At 34.8% G+C, this 19,247-nt stretch overlaps 3 protein-coding genes across 3 annotated transcripts; all 3 read left to right on the forward strand.

Annotated features, from left to right (window-relative positions):
- On the forward strand, positions 1-987 carry LOC105336141 (galanin receptor 2a-like). The gene has a single exon (XM_011440321.3). It carries the CDS (start codon positions 1-3, stop codon positions 985-987), a length of 987 nt encoding a protein of 328 aa, XP_011438623.3.
- Positions 988-2,646: 1,659 nt separating this feature from the next.
- On the forward strand, positions 2,647-3,513 carry LOC117691954 (mu-type opioid receptor-like). The gene has a single exon (XM_034478892.2). It carries the CDS (start codon positions 2,647-2,649, stop codon positions 3,511-3,513), a length of 867 nt encoding a protein of 288 aa, XP_034334783.2.
- A 1,227-nt stretch (positions 3,514-4,740) lies between these two features.
- Positions 4,741-13,060, forward strand: LOC105336105 (uncharacterized). Its single transcript, XM_011440289.4, has 7 exons — positions 4,741-4,885; positions 5,488-5,592; positions 8,321-8,392; positions 8,671-8,700; positions 8,813-8,913; positions 9,877-10,660; positions 12,901-13,060. The coding sequence occupies exons 1-7, from the start codon at positions 4,872-4,874 to the stop codon at positions 13,004-13,006; spliced, it is 1,212 nt and encodes a 403-aa protein (XP_011438591.3). The 5' UTR covers positions 4,741-4,871; the 3' UTR covers positions 13,007-13,060.
- Positions 13,061-19,247: the final 6,187 nt, after the last annotated feature.

A 19,247-nucleotide genomic window follows, 5' to 3' on the forward strand; every position in this document is an offset into this window, starting at 1 on the left:
ATGACAAACCAAAGTGTTGTAGAGATTAACACTAGTGTGGAAATAAACACTACGAGTGTTCACGATGGCAATCTCCTACACTGTGTCGAAGAGGAAAGTCTCATTTTGATCATGGCGCTGGTGATTTGGGTGTTAGGGGTAATAGGAAACACTGTGACCTTCTTCAAAATCGTCCTCAACAAACGGCTACGGCGCCCCGTGTCTGTCTCCATAGCCTGCCTGACCGTCGCAGACTTCTGCAGTCTGTGTATGCAGTTTATACGGATACCTATATCCCAATGCTTTTTTCTCACAGGTATCGGCGTCAAAATGATTGTCCTTGACATCACGGCGGTTGCCATCCATTCTTCAACCATGCACATTGTTATTCTCGCTGCCATTCGATATTGTCTGATCGTGTACCCATTCCATACAAAATGGCGCCTCACTTCCGGGAAAGTCATAGCAAGTTCCGGTGTTTCCTGGGCCATTAGCGTCTGTCTGGGAATATCTTACGGAATATATAACCGGAAATACTACAACAAGACAATAGACAAACAAACCGACGCCATTGTCCAGCTTTTGATTGGTTTATACGTTCTGTTGGTTCCGGTGACGTTTTTTGTCATTTTCTACATCAAAGAATTACGAACCATGAAAAAATCTCTTCTTCCAAAACGGACATCGAAATCAATCAAAAGCATCTCCAAGATGATATCGATAATCCTTATTCTCTACTGTGTGTTCATTTTGCCGTACGTGGTCGCCGATTTATGTCGCGTTCTGTACTTCCATGATGTATTCGGCGACTCTGGAGATGCGACAGTGTATCAATCTGTAGTCATTCCGATTTACTCCGTGGCACAGATTACGATTTTATTAAACTACACTGTGAATCCCTTCATCTACTTCCTGTTCTCAAGGATGATCTTCCGGGTCCGGTCTTGGCCTTTCCGGAGCAAACTATCATATCGACCGCGCAAGCGCCGGGAACAGAATGGCATTTAAACAAAGACTGATAAAAGAGTATATAGTTTGTCTTTAAAATTAAGAAACTGTGCATGATTTCGAACCTCCTACAAGAGAGATAACTCTTTGTCCAACATTTTCAAATTTGCACCGCAATAAATACGGAAATATGTGCATTTTAATTATGATTAATATTTCCCACAGAAAATAAATTAGAAAGTTGTAAAGGGGGGGTGGGTAAAGTTTGATTTAACGCAGTACAGGAAAGTGTATAATTATGTACATGACTGTTTACGCTTTAAAAAGCGTAAATTTGTAAAAATATAGTATGACTATTTATATCGTGAAGATTTCTAATATTATATTTTGAATACCACGTAGATTTCATGCGACAATTACACAACCGCTCATATACCTCTGTTTTAATTAATATAATTATATTTATTGCGCTGGAACGCGGCGCGTGTCTTCAGAATAGCAGTGCCATCGCCCCTCTCCGCAATAGACCACCGTTTTAAGTCCGCTAAACATCTTTGACAGATGTCGTGGTGAATTTAATAGCGTTTATTTGTCACAAAAATACATAATCTCTTAAGAATTCTATTTTAGATAGAAGGTTAGATCGAAAGCAAACACGTTATACTGTTAGAAGTATTACCAATCCGAATGCACTACTTATGTTTGAACCGGCATTATACGAGGCGTCCAAGGTTAGGATTACAAGTGCATACAGACTTTTCTTCTTCTGCACCAATGGGGAAAATAAACTGCTGCATAACTTTAACAAGTTTCACGTTGTTCAATACAGATTCCTTCATCTTCGTTATTTTCTTAGTCTACACAGCGCGGCTCGATCACATTTTTAAAGCATCTGCTTTCGCAATAAACAGTGTACCGGGAAAGACAATATGTGCCTCGTGGATTCATTTTCCCCCGACAGCTGTCAAAGATGTTTTGCGGACTTAAAACGGTGGTCTATTGCGGAGAGGGGCGATGGCACTGCTATTCTGAAGGCACGCGCCCGCGTTCCAGCGCCATAAAAATAAACATATTAATTAAAACAGAGGTATACGAGCGGTTGTGTAATTGGCGCGTGAAATCTAAGTGGTTTTACATTGTATAACTGCGCTCATCACATACCGCGAAAATTATTTTCATGACGGTTTTTTTGGAAGGTTAAAGACGGCAAAGTTTCGAGTCGTGCACAATATTCTGGCGAATTAATGGTGATTAGATATGACACCATGTTGTGATCTATATGCTGTGTCTGTCGTGTGTATATTCTTTCAAGTGCTGAGCTATACTTTTAATTTGCAGATAAAATTCGGAAAACTACCAACATTGAAATAGCAAGGAGTTTTCTCGGAATTTGTTCTAAACCCATCAAAGTTTTTATGCTTCGAAATTATTGGAGCCGTTAAATTGCATGGAATTTGAAATTCGAAGTTGATGTAATTGGGTGTGAATTTAAATAAGCTCATGCTTCCGGTGCCCAATTAACGGTATGTAAACTTCAATTTGATCTGCATGAAATATTTAACAAAATCATTCACATACCAAAGAGAAGAAACGAAGGATTTTAACCAAGGGCATATATTCTAAAAAAAAAGTGATATTAAATGTTAAAACATATACTGATTTCAAATATGCGGGCAGTCTAAAACACCAGAAAAGTGTATTTGAATATTAAGGAGAATCATGCAAACAGTGGAGAATGTGACGTCACAGCATGGCGAAGCCACTCTTCTCTGTGAAAAATGGGATATTCTTATATTAGTGATTACAACTTTAATATTTTTGTTTGGATTTATTGGAAATCTGATCACAGCTTCGAAAGTGATTATCGAGAAAAAATTACATAAACCGGTGCCCGTATGTATCTGTTGCCTGGCCATCGCCGACCTTTTGACCCTGTGCTTTCAATATGCCCGTGTGCCTCTATCCCATTGTCGTATAGAGGTGAGTATATCTACCCGGGAAACATTTCTGAACTTGACTGCGATCATGGTCCATTCCTCCGCTATGCATATTGTTCTTCTGGCTCTAGTCCGCTACGGCTTGATCGTACACCCGTTTACCATGAAGTACTGGCTCACTTCCGGGAAAGTCGTCATAGCTTCCTTATTGTTCTGGCTGCTGAGTCTAGCGATCGGACTCCTGTACGGCCTGTACAACCGACAGTACTACCTGGGCAATATCGACGAACACACGGACGCCATTGTACAGTTAACCATCGCTTTGTACATTCTGATCGTGCCCATCTGCTTTTTCGCGGGTTTATACGTGGTGGAGATGAAAGTGATGAGGAAATCGCTTCTTCCCGAGAAATCCTTCTACATTAAAAAAATCTCCAAGATGATCAGTTTGATCATGGTCCTGTACATAGCTTTCCTGGCACCGTACGTCATAGCCGATTCTCTGCGGCTCTTATACATGAAAGAGATTTTATCCATGGACCAGAGGAGGTTCGAAACAATGAAAAATGTGATGTTTAATCTAGCGCGACTTTTTATTCTGTTGAATTACTCTATAAACCCGTTTGTGTATTTTCTTTTTATTCGTTGATAATCTTGCATTAGTATTTTGTTGAATCTCCAATTTCAAATTGTTAACCACCTGATTTCATTCTCAAACCCTTTGATAATGCATTTGAGTGAATAGATTTCAATCCAGAAAATGCATGATTGTTATATTGATTGTACCACTTTATTTAATATCGCATTTCGTTTTGCGAAATTAATGTGATAACAAATTCTCGTTGTTATATAAAATATGCATTTTATATCTTCAGTCATTTTTGTAAATATTATCAGATAAAAATTTGTTAAGAGTTTGAACTACTCAAACTTCTACATTTCACAATTATCTGTGTGATTGAGTGCACGATACGGCATCATAGCTCAATATCTCAACGATCTAGTAAGAGGGGTTAACAGATGCAACACTGCATAAAAATGGGAATATAATATTTAAGAAATGCTTATTTGATTCACGTCAATGTGAAATATACATTGTTTAATTGGGAAAGTAAAGGTTCAGTTTTCAAATGTTGCCAAAGTATGATAGCATGCGCCTATCATGGGGTGAAACCAATTTTACTTGGGTTAAGGTCGCTTTTTCTAAATCAAGCATATTCTACATTTTGGGGATCTTAATTCAATTTTAATTGTATCTTAAATTTTAATTTACAAATAATTTAAAGTATGAACAAACCTTTGTATTCTACATTATCTTATATTTAGCAACTTTATCTATAATACATAATAATATGTAATATTATTTACAATACAATATGTAATATTGTTTTCATTGTAAAGAGTTTCATTTTTTAGTAGATTCTGATAAAACTTACGGTTTGAAATCAATTTCTTTCACATGTCTCATAAAAACGTCCTATTGCAAAACTGACAATATATTGAGAGATACAAAAAACATTTACATTAAGTTCAAAATTTGTATATATTTCACAATAAATAAATTCCAACGTAAAAAGCCTTTAAATGAAAGTATAAAATCGTGTTACCCTGAGAGGATTACTATACTAAGAACATGTATATGTATATTATAATTAACACTTTGACTGATCTGATTTAATTTACTATATACCTTTAGTTACTTACAATACAAAGAAGAGAGCATTTGAAAAATAGTGCTCAAAAACGGTTATCATATATATAGGGTCAGATTAAATACAGGGAATGTAATTCTTCACGTACATGTACAAGTACTTTACAACACATGGCAACATCGTCATTGTTGAAAAGTATTTGTTTTTATATTTAATGATAAAAGTTTAAAATATTTGTCCGGGATTTATTGTTTTCTTTGACGTCCGAAAGTTATCTGGATGCTAGATTTCATCATAAGGAGGCTGTTTCTATGACGTCACAATGTAGCGAAAAGTTTGACGTCACAATCTCAAAATGAATCCATCAAGGTAGGCATATTTTCGTGTTTTAAATATTAATGTTATGATTTTTTAAAGATTTGAATGGTTGGTTGTTTTCAGTGCATTTCCAAATTTTGCAGCCGCGATATTAATCTTTAATGCAAACATGTTTACATAAAAATATACGCCGTAAGATTTCGATTAATGTCAATATACTGGTACACATATATAATGTATTATGACCTCAAATGCATACTTTAAGAGGATTATTGAGGTCAGACAATTTATTGTATATATAGAGAATTTTGTGGCTTAATTTGTAAAAATATTAATGACGAATACTTTGAATCGTAAATTGTAGCCGTTGAATGAGAAAATTTAATGTCAAAATAATCTTCGAGGAAGAAGAGCAATATACCCCGTGGATTTTTTTTTATAAACAATTTAATTAACGTAAACGAATCCTTCGAAAAATCGGTCGGTCGAAATGCTTGATAAAATACCAAGTTAATTTATACAACCTTGATATCATTAAGTTAGGTCGTGGAGAGAGAGAGAGAGAGAGAGAGAGAGAGAGAGAGAGAGAGAGAGAGAGAGAGAGAGAGAGAGATGACTTTTTTTATTATGTTATATATTTACTATATCTACAGGAGTCTGGAGAGTACGGAGTATGGCCACCCCTCCCCCCGGTGGGGAGAGTACGACACCACAGAGAGTGGGAGGGACCACAGGAGGAGCGATGGGCTGACCAGATTGTAAGCTACTATTATATTATCATACTTATCAAAATCAGACTCCCCTCTTTATCTTAGAGCTGTCGTTGGTTGGGTCCCTGCTGAGGGGCTGATTTTAATCAGAATGGATCTTACCTAAGCTCAGTAGGGACGGGAGGAAGTGAATTAAGGGGGATGTATAAGATTTTATAAAAAAAAAAACTACCATAGTATCTTAAATTTAAATATTGCTAATCGGGGGAAGAAAAGATCTCAGATTATTTATTGTAATTAAATTAAGGTTGAAATTTAGTAGAATACAATAAAACTGGCTTTATAAATAATTTTCAAATATACTTGCTACGATATATATGTACCGGTGTACTTTTTATACTGACCTCCTTCCTTTGATTACATGTAGGACTTTGTCTATTTTCCTCTCTTTCTCTTTTTTGTTTATTTCTCTCTGTATTTCTGATATAAAACTCTGAGCTAACATTACATCATGCGTGTGTAACATTTTTTGGTAAAATCCAGGTGCTTTGCCACAGAATCCATGCAATATCAAAGTCGACAAATTAATTACATTAATGTTAATAAAACAGAGCTCTAGCCCCGACAAAGATCGTCAATTAAACTATTTCTGTTCTACATCAATGCATCTTTCGTTGCAAATTTATTTAGAGCTATAGCATGATGGAGATCAGGCTTCGGAAACTCTAGAGCAAGAGTTCAAAACTTGTGAGGTCTGAAAGAATTCTTTCAAAGCTCCACAAAGAGCAAATTTTATACAATTGAGATTAGAAGTCTCAAATTAGATTACGTGTTTAACAAGAAAGAAAAAGTGCAATTCTAAAAAACACCTTTTTCTATTCATCAACTTTTGTGCTATAGATTAATGAACACCCTTCTCTATTTATCAACGTTTGTGGTACATTGTAGATTAAGGAAAATAGGAGAAAAAGAGTACATATGCACCTCAATTAATTAATTTTATTGGTTAGTGGCACTTTATGGAAAATCATACGTTCAAGGTGCGCTTATCTCGTCTTTTGTGGTATAAGGTTAATAGGAATAAATTGAATTAATCTTTCATTCAAGAAATTGATACAGTGTACTACCGCAAGCAAAAGATTAAGAATTAATTAACAGCCAAATATTGCATAAGTATTAGATTGAAAGAAGATACCGAACATCTTTAATATAAAACTTCAAGTAGCTGTCTAGCTGCCTCGTTGAAAATAATTATTCCACGAAAAGAAATTATAATCGAAAGTTATAGACAAACCCAAAAATAATCGGATATGCAGTTTATATCTATAAATTTTATAGGTTTTTCAATATTATTATTCAATAATTTTTAAAATAATTTTAACGATTAAGCAGGTTTCATTGTTAAGCAAAAACTTTGAATTGAAAATATCGTCGGAGAAAAAAACTTTTTGTTTAAATAGTGACAATTTCATACCTTTCCTACACCACAAGTGATCACCCACCTAACTATCAATCTTTTATCACCATACTTATTTTCAGAAAAAAGGTCGCACATTACATGATCCTTTTAAAATTATTATCATGTATAAAAGCGAGTTTTTCACTTCAAAAAAGGCGTGATATACTTATGAACTTAGGAGCGATAACTCTTTTACCCCTGTCTTATTCAATCGCAGTATGCGATATCCCTCATTTTTTCAACAAGTAGGGGGTTATGAGAATATAGAATTTGTAGAACGTATTCATTTGAAATTTTTGAAACACGTGTATATACTGAATATAAAAAGTCGTACATGGTTTTTAATTATGGAGAAACCGGAAGGTTTACATTGTCTGTCTATATTTATTCTAGAATGGTTTCAATCTGGGCGAAATTTTTCTCGGCCCAGAAAAATAAAATTGTTCATATATTGTACAAAGAATTGGTGACAAAATATAATAATGAATTTTTAAAGAACCCGTGGATTGATTGTATGCATTCTATCTTTTATAACTATGGATTTTCTAGTTTTTGGAATGAAAATGCAATGTATTGTACGTATTGTAAATGTTAATTGGATTACTAAAATGCTGTCAAGTAAACACCCAAAGACCAGTTTGTGCAGAACAGGTCGGTTGATATCGTAAATTCTTCCGAAGGTCATATATATAAAACTTTTAAATCAAATTTTGGATATGAGATGTACTTGATCGAGTATTTTACCACCAAAATTCCCGAAAAGTATTTGTTAACTTTCGAACCTCAAATCACCGACTTCCTGTATGGAAGCTGGTAGATGGTTAGGCATTCCTCTTAATGATCGAAAGACGCTGTACCTTATGTACTAATAATCAAGTAGTCGATATAATGCATTTTGAGCAAGAATGTAAATATTGCTCTTTCATCTATACGACAAGAATAATCAAAACCTAGATTTTGTGAGAGACAAAACATTTTTAAATTTTGTTAACTAATGTCTACTTTAAAACTTTTAAAAAAAAACTCAATTAATTATGCATAAAATTTATGAATCAGTTTGTTTTCCTTGAACATTTGTACATATTCCTAATATATTCTATAATGTACACTGTAACTCTGACATCGTATCTAATTTGTAAATATTTATATATACTTACCTCACGTACCGTCACGTTGACGGTTTGTGTGAAATATAAACTGTGAAATAAAAAAAAGTGTGTGAATAAATTAAATCAAATTGATCATAAAATTATATTCAGTTCCGTATTTTAATTTTGTTGATCACATTTTCTAATATTTAATAATCGATTGTTGTAGTCGGAATAATTTTGACTGCTGTCACCAAGTTCCATTAGAAGGCCGGCCCACGGAGAGGTTCGAGGGTCATATGTAAGTTTATATATAAATGTTATATAGTCATTATCTGTGATGGAAAATCTCACCGCAGAGCAGTATGAATTAATGTTCTTCTATACTGTCTGCAGAAATACATGTATATATGGAAATGTCGACTGATCTGTCTACAAATGCGTATATAATTATTTACTGATTTGTTTAAAGTAACGGCATTTTCGATATTAGATTTCTTATGATATAAGCTCTATCTACTTAAATATTTAAAATATATACTATAGATTTATATTCAAATTATCGTTTTTATATTTCAGGATACCTAAACCCAACAATGTCGATTGCAGGCAAGTGTTCTTTGTGGCATTCTGTTGTTGTATTAAAGTGTGAGTTTCACACAATATAAATGTATAGCTATTCATGAATTCAACGTTGTAAAAAAATGTATTTATTCCACAGCTCTCTCACCGATACAAAAAGCTACCGCACCAGTAGCAAGGAAAGGGAGGCAACCTTCGAAGTTTTTCCTCAACATCAAACCACGCGCTTGGACGACGAAGGTACTTTTTTTATCTGATGAAAGATCGTATATAATTTATTACTTTTTTATAAGGAAAATATTCGCCCCGTTTTATTTTCGCCCCTTTCGCCCTCATTGTAAGCGGACGAATTTAACACTGGGCGAATTCAAATGTCTAAATTACAAGTACATCTCTCTTTAAACACAACTATGTCTTGGCCAATTCAAGGAAGGAGCGAAACTGTTTGCAAGTATATGGAAGGGCGAAAATTACACGGGGCGAAAATTACCCCGCATGCAGTATTTTTATGATAAAAGTAAATTGTTTTCCAATTCACGGGAAATACGCGTGAAGCTCTTTTCACGTAAAATTCACGTGAGGCACGTGTATATTGACTGTGTAATTTATCTAACACATGGGTTGGTAGTGTGTGTTAAGGGAGAGTATGTTCCGGTACGTATCAGTGACTATCATTTTTGCACGTACATTAAGTACGTGTACAGTGTACATGTGGCTATATTTTATATGTCCAGAAGACTGTTTATGTCGTAACGTAGATACAAGTACCCAAGCTTACCAACTATTTAACGTTATCCATCTGATGTCTTCGCGTGTATATATATGAAATCAAACAATGCAAGTTGAATAATATCGCTCATTCTCTTATCTTTTTCTAATGTGTCCTATGAAGTTTAATATAATAATAAAATAAACATATACTTAGACATAAAACACATGTTATTGCAACGCTTGTTATAAAGTTAACGTTAATAAAAGAAAGATTTAAGCCATGCATGATTCCGAGCTTTTAAAGATTACGCAATGCTTGTACAAAACGCTGCTAATGCACTTGATCAATGTTACAGGGTCTCTTAAATTTGATTGTCAAAAAAGATTGATATCCGTAGCATAAACCTTGATTGAAATTCTAGCGTTTCATCGATGCAAATTGACAGATGAGGAAAATTAAACAGTGTTTAAATTTTCATTCTTCATTTGCAGGAAATTTCATTCTTGAACAACCCACCAGAGAGGCCATTAATCAACTGCGCCAAAAAATGTACGGCAATTCTCGCTACAACATCATCTATCCTGAAAATACCAATCCCGATAATCTCGGGAATTCTCGCTCCCTCTGTGAGGCGGGAAAACCGAAACGCGTTCGATTTGCTGATGACATCGGGTATAATTTAGAAATAAAGCCAACTCCTCGCCAGGATTATGAAGCAATCATTAATCTTGAAAACTGGCCTCGTTTTGAACCAGAGCCCGAAAGTGGTCCCGAAGCTTTCTGTACGTATTTCGGACACACTGATAATTCTAAAGCCTGCGCTTCAAATTATGAGTATCCGTTTACGGTCCCAGTTCCTCCAAAACACATGGAAGATGAGAGGCAAATGAGAATATCAGATCTGGATAAAAATCAAAATTACCATTTCTTAACCGCTGCCATTTACAACTACCGCTTACCATCAGCGTTGCACCAGGAAGATTTCACCATTGCGGATAAATCAACATTAACTGATAACAATGATGTCGCACCTAAGAGGATTCCGCTATCAGATCTAGTTAAGAGGCATAAACGTCCAGCAATTCCAGAGAAACTCCTACTGGATATGAAGAATGTAAAAGACGAAATGAGACTGATGGAGGCAGAAGCTCCTGGGATCTCGAGAACGATTTCTGTGTTGCAGAAGAGTGATCTCCCCTGCACCATCAATCAGTGGATCGACTCGGCAGATTCGGAAAAACTGCGTCTGAAGGGGAAGTCTGAATCACAGAAAAGGTAAAATGTGTTTCAAACCGATGTTTTAACGTTGTTAGAGTGCTTCATAGAAGAGTTCGATGCATTGTATGAAAGAATACAAAACCCGCAAAACTATGTAGGTTATATGACTTTTTTTTTATCGGTAGTGACCGCTTCTTTCATACCCTGCATGAATTACAAAAAAATCACTGTTTACACTATGCTTTCTCTCTCTCTCTCTCCATTACTCGTGTGAAGTGAGCATTATAATTAAAAAGTTATAACTAACAAACCAATAAATAGAGACGGAACGATTTCAGTTATATTTATTAATTTGAAAAATTTGCATGAAAATTTAAAGTGGTATGGGACACCTCTATATTGTGACGTACCATTTATCGAAATAAACAATAACATCAAGTGATATTTTATAACTAGTTTCTTTGCCAAAATTGTCACATAATAGCATAGCGCAGTGGGTTATTTGAGGGTTCACTACGAATCTATATGCCACGAGTTCGAATCTCAAAGGGGATTTAAAATTTTCACCTTTTCATCAATTTTAAAACCTATTATTTTGGGTTAAAAATTGTAAAATTTGAAAATTGAAAACCGGTAAAAGTATTTTAATAATAATTTACTTTAATCCCCATCAATATCGACAAATGTCCCATACCACCTTAAGTTAAGTGTCATTTTTTTCCTAACAAACGAATATAAAATGAACAGCTCCTGCATAACATATAGGTTTTCAGAATTTAAAAGAAACCCAACAACACGAAGACAATTAATAAACGGAATATGCTAAAAATACCTAAAGTGCAAAGAACAAATTACTCAAATTTCTGGCTAAATGGGTGAAACGGTCTATCAGTTAGAACAGAACATGTTTTCAACATTTACTTTCCGAGTCGTTGTATAATTAGACGTGTAGGATATTTCACGTTAAAGTCCCTACTCGATGAAGTCATTGTCTTAAACGGTGTTGAGTTCTGGTTTAAATGGTATTCACACAAACAATTAATGATTCAAATATAGCGACTGTGTATTCGGAAAAGAAATTTTATTTCTAGAAACGGAAAATTGATACATGTCTATGGGGAAATCACAGCCAAGAAAAAAATCTATAAAAATTAGATTCCCATGCGCTTTGATACACCTCAGAAGCATTCTTGGTTTACACTTGGCAAGAGAAATCAAATTTCCTTCTCTCGCTTTATTTAACTCGGTCTAAAAACCCTCCATTATGGAGATTCTGCGCTTGAATTGCGATTGTTGTGAAATGGGGATCTCTGCGGTCTGATTATCGTGTTAGATTTTCAAACATTGTCACCCTCTCTAGATTAAACACTCCGTCAACTTTTCACCGAGCTCGCTGGCGTTCGGAACGTGCCAGTGCTTAGACGTCGAATCACATGGCCCTTTTCAAGATGATGACATCGTTTGGAGTTTCATTTTGGATTTGCAAAGCCTCTTGGGAAGGGTGCTTCGTGTTAATGGGGAAATCATATGTGTGAACATTATCTTGCAGAGCTCGATCATCTACGGAGTTGATAAGTTATAAAATCAATAGGAATTACTCTGAATGCTTTTGTGGAAGCATTTATAAAAGTAATCAAAGTTTATTAGCTGTTGAAGAACGCAGTGATATTTGAAACTGCATGTTCGCAGCGGCGCCATTGTGTTTGAGTGTGATATTATGTTGGCATATAATGTTAATGTAGTCTATATAAGAATGAATCATAACGATGAAAAAGCTCGTAAAAATTGTACGTTTTATAAACCATTAAATCCAGTAGATGTAAATAAACAACCATGTTTTGTATATCGAGTAATGCAAGACTGAAGTAAGACCAAGCTTGCTGATAAAGGTTCGCAAATGAATTACAAAAATTTGTTGAAATAATAGGTTTTCGCACTAACCACCGATGGATAACGTAAGGAATTTGACCAGTTTTGCGTCCAGTCTATCACATTCAATAATAACAATACAATTTTGTTTGGCCAGTTTTGCCATATTGTTTTTTTTTGTGTTTTTTTTTTTTTTTTTTTTTACAAATTGACAATTTTTTAATTGTCAATGAGTCCATGACTAATTTAAAAAAAAAAATGTTAATTAGTAACAGACAATATTACCGCGCATATGCCAGCGGATCAATAACTGTTACAGTCAAATCGTCATATTTACCCTAAAAGCGACGCTTATTGCTTTAAAATATTTACAATAATCTGACACGATCCCTGTCAGCATTGACGGTTTATAATTTCTGTGTTTCCAGGTTCCACCAAGACCATCCCGACCCCGTGCCCGATCTCAGGGAGCACACCCGCTACACCAAGAAGGTCTTCTTCGACGGCTTCAATTCGTGCGCTTACAGAGGATAAGTCAGTGATCAGTGATGTACATAGCGAAGGAATAATAAATTTGCATACCAGTATTGCACTCTCTTTTGTTAGTTTCAATAATGCATTAATACTTAATAGGAGGTCTTTATAGAAATGTTACTTAATTCAAATACAGTGTTGCATATATACATATTATTATCATTATATGTTTAAAAATAGTCCATATATACTTGTACAAAATTAAGATTTTTCCCCATAAAGGTTGATTTGATAGTTAGCAAGAAATCAATCTTTACATGTATCTGCATATAACCACGTTTTCTCTTACTATATCATCATTCGTAAGAACAGTCAAGCACATCTTCTGCAATTATGGTAAACATATAAAAGAAAGAAAAGGGAATTAAAAAACTGTCTTGATTTTATTACTTGTTATCTTCTGATACATTTTATAACTAAGGCGGGGTTACTGGAATTGAATACCAGATTAAACTTGAGTCCATCACAACACCTTTTTGGCTTGTATTCGATTGTCCCTATCTCTTTTCCTGGCTGAACTCTCTCATTTTCTTCGAAGCACCTGGTTGTAATTTCCTTTTTCGGCTGTAAAGAAGATGAACGTCAAAGAGAACTGAAACATTTAAAACTGTAAACTATAGTGTTAACGTTAAAGTTTTAGTCACACTTGCAGTCGGACAACAACTGGGGCAGGATATTTCATTTCAGAGATATTTTTACAAGAGCTTGGACTTTGGCAGTCCGTGACAAACTTCGATTTATATAATGAAGGCGGGGTCTACTCATGGTCTAACTGTCTAACAGCTAAATTGGGTGGTAGATATGAATGCATCAAACGCCAATGACACTTGTCCGATTTCATCCAGGGATGTATATTTCAGCTGAAACATACAGCAGAGCAGTTTTGTCCGATTTTGACTGTCTATGAATATTGATGAGCTTCTGTTCGCGAATTTGAAGAAAGGAGGTCAATATTTGAAGAACAATCTAGAATGGTAACATCCCATCGAAAGTTCAAGCTATTGTTAAAACTGCTTTAATATAGTTACACATGTATAAAGGTTATAGATCGCTTATATTACACTGCTTAGAGCTAACAGCAAAGCTAAAGATCTGAAGACTTCATACTGATTTATGATATAAATTACATACAATTAAAACGCCATTTTACCAAACATATCATAACAATTGTAAAAAGATCTTGCAACAATTTATTTCATTTTGTAATTGTATCAGACTTTTAAGCTTTTCTCAAATTTTGAAACATTAACAGACTTTAATACCATATGACATTGTAGCATGTAATATATTAGCAGACTTTTAACCTCGTGTTATACAATACCTGACTCACTATTCCAGTATGTCAAATTGTTAACTATGATACTCACAATACATCTGAACTCGTAACCCAAAGCGTGGTTGACGGGGTAAACTACGACGTCCTCTACAGACTGACAACACTGAAAGGAAGAGCAGGGCATTGTGGGAGGTGCCGCGAACGCAAGAGTTCCGTCACAGCACGGCCCGTCCTTCCGGTCTGTGAAAGGTCTTTCTGTTGAGTCCCACACCTAACAAAATGTACATAAAAATCTCTCTCTTATACAAATAAAAAAGGACATTACTATTTTATTTCTATAAATCAAAAGTAAGAAAAAAAAAGTTCGGGAGAAAGGGTGTCAATCAAAAATGAAAAATGCAATTTATTTTTATTACTAGGTAATTGCAATTAAGAAGCCTTTTTCGGTTAACTTCCATTCTTTTTCCTTCTTTGTTAATACCAGAAACAAGGAAAGAGTCCACAAAAACGAAAATGTAAAACCATAGAAATACAATGTATACTATCATTTGGAGCGTAACTATACATGAAGAAGCAAGTTATGCCGTTAAAGGAGACGCGCTCCCATTCTTATTTACGGCATCGCGTTTCAGCGGCAATATACAAACATTTGACAAAGACATTAGTTATTGCTGCTGAACTTAGATTTGCAGTTCCCAAAAGAAAACATTTGAATGATTATGATTCTCACTACTTGGAAAAACACGCTAATGACTCAGACTCTCAGGCGAATGGCGTCGGGCCTTTGTTAGTAAAATTTGCAAAGATGTCACTCTTTGTGGTGTGTTTTGATATAATGCCGTATTAGAAACAAATAGTGCCGTTTTCTATGACAGCTTTGCCAAATAATTGTCGGCGATCAATAGAATTAGTAACAGAGATTACGTGTAATGATTCTAATTATTTTTAAAAAGATTTTTCATGAAAGCGAGATGCTCCTGGTTTTTTTGGTTTTTTTTACAGTAACTGCATTTCGAATTCTAAGATGTTCTTCGTTAATTAGGTCACATCGCTCACTTATGTCTCTAGGGTCAATGAATTTACTGGTGATCAATTTTGACGTGAAAATAAATTGATTCGATCTCTAAACATCCCTTTTCTTAGGAGAATCTGGCCCCACCGTCACCAACTTTCCTCAAGCCAATACCCAGCCTCTGGTCCGAGTTTTGACTTCAAATTTATGCTCAAATTATCTCCTTTGAGGATTTGAGTTGAGGACTTATTTGAGTGATTTGAATATCTTAGTGACGACGGGGCCTGAGTGCATTATAATGTGAAGCAACCGGGGGGGGGGGGGGGGGGGGGTCTTCTGGAAATAGATGACATGTAAAATTATTTAAAATTAATGTCTCCCAAAAAGCCATTAAATTTCTCCTTGGTCATCCGCGATTTACTTATCTATTAAACATATTGTTATATGTAAAGAAATAGCATATATCTTTTATTCATGTTTGTGTTAAAAGTGAGAGGATGTGCAGATTCAGCTTAGGTCGTACCATGTATTGGTCACATTCTATTCCTGGTGCCGTTGGGGAGACATTCATAACGTCGTGTATATCATATTAAATTACCACAAACACATTAAAATGATGTATTGTATATACGTAAACGTTTTCCACAACAATACAGTCTAGTACTGGTTTTTTTTTCAAGTTTCCCAAGTTTTTTTTTCTCTCTCATGGTATACATGTAAATAAGTTTCACTTCCGTTTTACATGTGGAATTAGACCGGAACTGACTGTTACATACGGGTTCGTACTTTGCATGCTCAAAGATGCAGTAACCTTGATACCTGTAGTGCAGCAGGTGTGTACCCGATAAATACCCAAACTCCCTCGTTTGTTAAACAGTTGACTAGATTTAAGAACTATATGCCTACCCCACATTTACATACGGATACATTTTTACTCAGCACTGAATATCATATTCATGCAACTACGTACATTTTCAATGCCAATTACCACTTGATTAGACTACGAGCAAAAAAAGCTTTCTTTGAGGCAGAATGTTTGGATTCGTATATCACATTATGATAACGTTTTTTGTTTCTAAATCTCTAATTCCTTAATTGGGATTTCCCCGTCGTTACCCCTGGGCTCTGTTTCCGCTCTTGACATCCTTTGTCGTATTAACGTTCAATCTAGCCTCCTCGTGTTCAATTACAGCGATACTTAGCGCGTCTCAAGATTCTGCTAATGGAAGAAATTTTAAGGCTTCAATAAAAATCAATTTTTGAAGGACATTGTTCGCAAAAATTTAAAAAAAAATTATATTTTTCCAAAAGCCACAAAGCTTCTTACAGTGTGAGAGGAATACGCCAAATTCTCTTGACGTGTTCGAATGGATATCGGCCTTTGCACAATCTTTATGATATAATCTCGAAATGTGAAGCCCCTTGTTTCTGGCAGTAGGATTTAGCAAGGAAATTTACCTCAAGTTAATACCTAATGAACCTCGTATAATTATTGCTTGATTCTAAGCCATAGTAAGTAAAACATTTGATTGTTGAAACAGAACTTGAAGGAAAAGGGTACATATTTTGATAAACATCGAGTGGTGTCTGAAGACATACATGTATTACATGTATAACTGTTATTATACTAATATCTATAAAAAAGACATAACTATAAATACAAATGTACTTAGAAATTTCAACAGAAGCAGCCAGCCCCCGGGCTGAATGGCTTGAATTACATACTGTGACGATATTGACAGCCGAGAACAATCCAATATTGTATGACAACGACAACAAAGACATCCAACACCAACTGAGGGGAATATTCAATAAAATATTCCACAAAATTGAATTAACAGATGATAGAATGGACAATTTCAAAAGCCTCAATAGCATCGTTTTACTCCCAGCATATTCGTTATAACATCGTCTTACGTAATAGTCAGCTCTTTTAGACTAAGATCAGAGAGAGCCTTGTTCATAATGAAATAAAATGCAATGATTTTGGCAAATTAGTATTTATTATCATGTTATTTTGCGCGGCAATTGATGTAATCACGGTCTTTTAATACCATTTTTCGATTACGCACCGAATGTAAAAATGGGCCACGATTTGATGTTTATGGACCAATAAGGATTTACTGGTTCCAATCCCCTTCAGAATCTCACGACCCGTATCAAAGGCAAAATGCTCGCGAAACAGAATTCAGAGAAATTAAATTCACGGAACATTTTTCAATATGGCATCGATTTGAAATCTGTGTTTGACATCGGAGAGCATTATGGCCAAAGCGCCCGTCAACTTAATGTAGCTTAACTCTTTATGGCCGGCTGGCGTTTTGAGTTATGTTGGGAAGTCTTCTTTTATTTTCCTCTTTTGCAATGAAAGAATCAGATAAAGTCTTGTAATTAAGTCAAACTGTGTAAGAAAGCAGACTGTTTGTAAACATGCGAAGCGAATAAAACGCGGGCCTTAAGAGATGTTACGCTTGATTTTTTTTTCTTTCGGTCCTAACAGAAAAATGACGGAGCATCCAATAGGGACACATACAATTTGATAATTTTTAAAGTTACATCTTGTGTTTACAAAACGCAACATCGCACATTCACCGCAAAAACGTTATCTTTATTTTAAAAAATACAAGAAAGATGTTTGACTAGAAATGTAATTTTTGCAACACTGGAGTTTGAACAATGGTTTTAAGTTCTGAATTGTAATCATGGAATTTTTATCAATTTTGTTAAACCTAGCACAGTCATGTAAAAAAAACCTAGCACAGTCATGTAAAAATGTATGGAAAAAGAGACGCTTAAAACTTTACTGTTAGCTAGGCAATGCTGGCCATAAATGGTATCTGTTTTTGAAACCTGCGTTGATATGTTTATACTACGACACAGGTAAAAACAGGTACATTTACTCATCATTACATATTTCAGTGGATGGTATATGTAACCACGTGTATTATATTTTGTAACTGAAGTGTAACTTCATATGTACATGTTTAACTCGTATATGTATATTGGTGTACATGTACAATCATGTACATTTAATCGCCATCACATGATGTAAATGTATTTATTTCATTTTATGATTGAAGCGTAACATTTACATGTAGTTTGATATACATTTAGTACATTAGTCACAATTTCATGCTGTAAATGTTATAATGATATTAGGTAATATAACTTTAATTACAATTTGTAATTAAAACGTATACATGTCATGTACTTTGGTAAATCCCGCTTTCTAGTAATATTATATTTTACTTATTCAAGTACATGTGTGTGTGTGAGAGAGAGAGAGAGAGAGAGAGAGAGAGAGAGAGAGAGAGAGAGAGAGAGAGAGAAAGTAGTAGTACAGTAAAATTCGTTTAGTACGAACACGGGTATTGCGAATTCACGGATATAGCGAAGTCATCTTGGATCCACAGGTATGTAAATTTAATGAATATCTTATACGGTTATAACGAATCCGGATATAACGAAGTAATTTCTTAGGTCCCAGTGACTTCGTTATAACCGAGTTTTGCTGTAGTAGTAGTAGCTTACATTCAAAGGATCCCTCATTGCTAAACAAAAATCAGGACCAGATTAGATGTGTTTTAAGAAATGTTGAACAAATTAATTGTTAATAACATACAATTACATACATGCTATTTCTAATCAAATTTCAATGAAGCACAATAAGAGAAGCTTATTTAAACTTATTTTCTGTACATATAACCAGATTAGTTATAGTTTATGTGAATACTTCTCTTAAACATGATCATATTAAATTTTTAGTCGTAATTTTGTTTAAATTTTCTTGGCATTTTACGCCAGAAAATTTTGAACTTGCCAAATTACGCCTGGAAATTTGAAATGACGACTGCATGGAAACAACCTCTTCTACTTGGGCGTATTTGACAATTTTCGTTGTTTGTAGTCTGCTAATGACATTGTAAATAGATCTAGATATATACACGTATATA

The sequence above is a fragment of the Magallana gigas genome, chromosome 9 (genome assembly GCF_963853765.1).
Source record: "Magallana gigas chromosome 9, xbMagGiga1.1, whole genome shotgun sequence".
Taxonomy (NCBI): domain Eukaryota; kingdom Metazoa; phylum Mollusca; class Bivalvia; order Ostreida; family Ostreidae; genus Magallana; species Magallana gigas.